General features: G+C 33.0%; 1 protein-coding gene across 1 annotated transcript; it reads right to left on the bottom strand.

Annotated features, from left to right (window-relative positions):
* Positions 1-372: 372 nt before the first annotated feature.
* Positions 373-1,989, bottom strand: LOC113780548 (F-box/LRR-repeat protein At3g48880-like). The gene is made up of 2 exons (XM_027326346.1): positions 1,580-1,989; positions 373-904 (listed from the first exon to the last, which is right to left on the bottom strand). The coding sequence occupies exons 1-2, from the start codon at positions 1,987-1,989 to the stop codon at positions 373-375; spliced, it is 942 nt and encodes a 313-aa protein (XP_027182147.1).
* Between the last annotated feature and the right edge of the window lie 3,641 nt (positions 1,990-5,630).

The following is a 5,630-nucleotide window of genomic DNA, read 5'->3' as shown; positions in this document are numbered from 1 at the left end:
AAAGAGTACAATTGGAGGGTACAATTTCTGGAAAGATTCCATTTTTCCCTACTAAAACTAAATAACCAAGTAACAAAATGTTACCTGTGTGTATACGTACATACGCATGTGTGTATCTATTTATGTACGTTTATATATGTTTTATATGTATACATAGGCCGTTAAACATGCACATATAGTGCACATTCTTTTATACATAGGTAGTGCACATTAATCCAAATTAATCACAATATTCTGCATTTAAGTTGATTATATATTAACCATTGAACCACATTTTCAAATTTTTCATACAAATACTGTCACGACAATTTATTCAAACTGATGAAGTATAACCATACATATATGATATTGTCTTGGAATCCATCACACGAACTAAATAGGTGGAGGAAGATTTAAAGCTTGCAGGTATGATTCTCCCATGGTTACAGCAATACAAGGCATACAATATCCTATACAAAAATGGAATTCTCGAAGCTTGGTAATTTTCTGGATCATTGCTTCATCTTTGAGCGGTGGAAGAAATCTAGGTTCAGCAAAGGGTGTTTTACTTGAAGTTGGACTCAGAGATAAGTAGAGCTCCTCAAGGTTTTCCAATTTGTCTAGCAAAACTTCTGCAGCTTGCTTCTCTATGTCAGCACATCGAAGGGTTAGCACCTTTAATCCTGGCACGGATTCAGCCAAGATAGCGGCAACTTCATGATAGAAAACACAAGAGCGAAGCCTGAGTGTAATCAAGTTCTTACAATTTGCACCGATTACTTGGAAGATGTTATAACGACAGTCGCAAAAATAGAATTCTAGGGCAAGAGATTCAAGACTTCTCCAGAACTCTAAAGCTCTTGTTAGTCCTTGACTTGTACAAAAATATGAAGATGGCAGCATAATCTCTTTCAATCCTTGGCATCTACAGAAAAAATTTTGTGAGTTTCTTCTATGTCTGGCTTCGAAGTTTAAAAATGTAAAAAAGGCCTGAAGTCATTGCATAGAGAATTGTTTCATAACAAAGTATCACATTCCATAGAATAAAACAAGCACTAAAAAAAAAAGAATACTATTAACATGTTTTTTAAAGCAACTTTTGACTCTCCAAATTTTATAGAACGAAAGCACATTTTCCAATTTTGTTACAATTTGTTAGTTACCAATCAGACTATACAGATTTAGATAGTACTACTATATCTTGAAACATTCTGCTATGCATTTGACATGCTAAGAAAATAAAAAAAAAAATTTGTTGACATGCTAAGAAAATAACTTAATATTACAATGTTCCTAGAACAAACAACATATATTTTGTCAGCTTTTTGAATGATTCTCTTTTAGTTAATCTACTGTAAACAACAGTTTGATTAACGGACGTCTAATGAGCAGTCATTAAGAGGATCACCAAATGTTAGTTTTTTAAAAAGTGTAATTAAAAACATCTAAATACAATGGGTGCAATACTTGTGTTTGAACGTATTAACATGAAAAGTTACGTGCAAATTAGATGTGATAACAACCGTCACCATTGCAAAATTTCTATCAACAGTTGTATACTTGAAAAAGTAGAAACAGATAATTAGGGAGAGCATTATACCTTTGAGCTGCAAAGATCAACAAGTCATCCGTCACATCAGGTGAGTGATCAAAGATAAGTTTCTCTGCATGTCGGCCTCCAAGATTCAAAGCTTTCTTGAAGGACATTAAACCAAGCTCATTTTCTCCATCTGAGTACTTCTTGGAATTGAAGAAGCTTTTGAACTTTTCTAGATCTAAAGATTTCCACAGATCACTTGGCTCAGAGCAAACTGACCTCCAGGAGCTGCAAACCCCAGAAATACGAATAACTAGATCCATCAGACTTAGTTTAGCAAAGATCTGTAAGAGCATATTGTTGTCCAAATCATCCATCCTTCCTAATCCTTGTGTTGGCTCCTCAGCCTTACCCTTGCCCTTGCCCTTACCCTTACCCTTGCCTTTACGCATACGAGCTTGTCTCTTGGCCATCTTTTTGTCTGCTTACTTCTTCTACAGTCAATCAAAACTTTGTTATCAAACGCATACGGGACATGAAAGAAAAGTGTCAATCAGATAAAGTGAAATAAAAGGGAAAAATCTGCAATGCAGAAATTATTTTAGTTATGTATGGAATTTTTTTAAGGCATTAGACTCTCATTGTAAAAATTTTTAATCAAAATTCAGAATCTTGCCCTTCTATTACGTTCAGGCTAGCAACAAATTTAGCCAATTGGATCAAGATTCACAATCTTATCATAGGAGCCTACTAACATAGTATGTGATTTAGTTAATGAGTGTTCCACAGTAGAGTTGAAGACAAACATGTACTGTATCGCCACCAACTAGATTGGAAGCTACAAGCGAAATTGATATGTATTAATAACACACAGGGGGAAGTAAAAGAAAACTGCCAATGAAATCAGTGAAAATGAAAACCTAAATAAACTCTGCATTTCAAAAATTTTAGTAATCTAAGTAAGTTTATGGCGTATGATTCTCACTGTAAAACTTCAATTCAAAAGCTTGATCTTCTGTTTATATATAGAAGATTAACAACAACTTCGCATACAGAGTTGAAGATCTAAACATGTACCTAGTCAAGGATCATAAAAAAAATTAAAATCTAAAGGTTAGATTGATATGTCTTTAACATCCCATAAATCACAAAAACAAAAATAAAAACCATAATTAACACTCCGATTAGTAGCTACCCACAAGTTGATAAAAGAGACTTATAGATGTATTCTACTGTACATACAGTTTTCCTTCTTTGCAATTAATTAAATGACATTATTACTTCCCAGAAATTTTAATTTCCCGTAGTATGAACAAGCTAACGATGGAGAGCTAACATCAATAGTTAGATTCATAATTTAGCGAGGAGAATTTGGCTCATGTAGAACCTACGCATGTTTCATGCTTTTCCTGCCAACAAGGAAAATAATTGAATGAAATGAACCCATTAAATGTTGGAAAAATATGAGGAATGTATTCAATAAATACCAAAAAACAGGCTTTTAATTTTTCTTTGTGCGACCTGTATATCTGTGCCCTGTTTTTCCCCCTTTTTTTTTATTTGTTTGATCTGCACATATGGGTGTTTTTTATAAATCCAAAGAAAAATACATGTGATTAGGTCAGAGTAGAAGACAAATAATAATTACTACATTAGTCATTTATCAAATAAATGTGAAATACACTTATTAGCGAGAAGCGATCCAATTAGTTCCCTACGTTGAATTTACATTTGACAAATTTTATCAACTGAAATATTGGTTGAAACTGACAACGTATGTATGGACAATATTGGTTTCAAATATATATATATATATATATATATATATATATTGAGGCCAGAATAGTTAAAGTCACTATAAATTTTTTGTTTAGATTTAAAACCAACTATAATTAAACAAACAGTATATGTACCCTATTATGTTGGAAACCGGAACATGTCATCATAGTTATTAAACTCGGCCCGGAGAGGAGACCGGCGAAGGAGGTGGGTCAACGGGTCACTGGTTCAACCGGTGGGTGAGTGGTTGAACCAGTGGGTCACTACATATATTTAAATATTATATTTTATAAATTTTGATATAGGATATATGAGATAAATTGTAATAAATAATGTCATAACAAATATTCATTTAATTTAATTTGCTATAGAATATTTAATTCATATAAGAATCAGCAAAACATAAATTTAATTAGTAATCCACCAAACTTCAAGTGTAGATGTTTATTGTAATTATCTAGGTTATTTACAAATTTTAAATGCAAAAAAATATTTAAAAAACAATATTTGTCTTTAAAATAAATTATGTAATATGTTATTTTTGAAATCTATTTTATAATTTATAGAATATAAGGGTCATAAGTTTTATTAAAAGACTCCAAATACATTTGTTTTGGAGAGTTTAAAAAAATAAAGATGAAATTAACAAAATATTCATATAGCATAAGAATGGCCTTTAATGAACAAGTGACAAAGTGACCTGGTGGTGAGCTACGCACAAACAATCGAAGGTCTGAAGTTCGAATCCAAGCAAAGGCTTGGACAAACATTTTTTCCTCAAACTCGGTCTGCCCACAAAACCGGCCGGGTTTCCGGTTTAATCCGGTTGAACCGCCGGTCCGTTGAAAAGTCAATGGTTCATATGCAGAAACGATCCAATTGAAGAACCGGCCCGGTTTAGTGGCCGGTTCGCCGGGTTGACCGGTCGAACCGCCGGGTCGGGCCGGGTTTAATAACTATGCATGTCATGCAACCATGTTACAAATACTACCTAATTCTTATTCCCTAATGCTTAAACGTAATATCTCCAAGGAGAATATATAAATCATCAAAAAGAATGGAAAAAATAGAAACCATAAATAATCATTTTTGCATCATCATCTCAGGGGATACAACTGAAAAATTTTAGGTCTTGACTTCAAATTTTCCATTTTCCCATTTCACTTCCAAATCCTTCATAGCTTCTAACTAAGTTCCTGATATAAATTTTGCACGAGGGTACTCATGCAGCTAATTAAATCAAAAAATATCGAAGATATATGGGAATCAGGATACATACTGGTATAGAGTATTATGCTAATCTCACCTTTTCATGTCTTCTATCTTTTACATGGGTATCAAAACGTGCAAGACAACAACAAAAGTTTACCATTTGGATAATTAAATGGTTCCAAAACTCTAGCTACTAGAATGTGGTAATAAGTCCTTGATTTCCAAAGAAGTTGAATAAGCAAGACGCAAAGAAAATAGTAAAAGATAAAACAATATTGGCTCAAAATAAACATGATCTCACAAGTTTTATTAAACAACATTTTTTTCTAATATAATGCAAATTATAGGTGCAACAAGGGGAAAAGAAAAACATGAGATGAATTATTAACAGAACGCCAGTAATTATTTGAAGAATACAAGCTAGTGTTGGATATGATGAAGTAAGTTCACTCCTTATCGCCGCTTGACTACAACCACATTTTTGTAGTACCTTGGTTTCATCCACATCAAGAACTGAAAAACTTTTCAAGCCTCGAGCACTTCACTTTTGCCAATGACGTTGGTAAAATAATCTTATGGTAGAATTGAGGTAACTTCATTAGCCTATCATGGCCCTGAATTGCCCTCCTTACCCATCTTTACAATAGAATTTTTCTCTTCTTTATTAGGCCCTTACTGTCGAATTTACCTTCAAAACGAAGTATGTTTTTAGCACATCATTCATTTTACAATAAGAGATGAAATAAAATTGAGATCCTATAAATTAGATATCATGTCCCTTTTTCACTTTCTAAATCTTACTCCACCCTGTCAAAAAAACAAAAAAAGAAAAAGAAGAAGTATGGCTTATCTAGAATTATTTGACCTTATAGATATGTGAGGCTACGACCAAAAGGTATGTTGAGCATCCCTAGGAGCTCTAATCATTGTGCTTTGTGGTTTTCTGTGATATTCATGTGCATTGCTAAGGCGTTTGATTCTCACTGTAAAACTTCAATCATGATTCAAAAGCTTGATCTTCTGTTTATATATAGGTTAGCAACAACTTCACATATAGAATTGAAGGTCTAAACATATACCTGGTCGAGGATCATCAGCAAAATTAAAATCCAAAGTTAAATTG

The sequence above is a fragment of the Coffea eugenioides genome, chromosome 8 (genome assembly GCF_003713205.1).
Source record: "Coffea eugenioides isolate CCC68of chromosome 8, Ceug_1.0, whole genome shotgun sequence".
Lineage (NCBI taxonomy): Eukaryota > Viridiplantae > Streptophyta > Magnoliopsida > Gentianales > Rubiaceae > Coffea > Coffea eugenioides.
The sequence above is the reverse complement of the archived record's forward strand: the minus strand, read 5'-3'. Positions and strand labels throughout refer to the sequence as shown.

Coding starts and splice junctions, on each gene's coding strand:
- LOC113780548 (XM_027326346.1), bottom strand. CDS start 1,989: ATGGCCAAGAGACAAGCTCGTATGCGTAAAGGCAAGGGTAAGGGTAAG. Junction 905..1,579: donor TTGATCTTTGCAGCTCAAAG/GTATAATGCTCT, acceptor TTTTTTCTGTAG/ATGCCAAGGATTGAAAGAGA.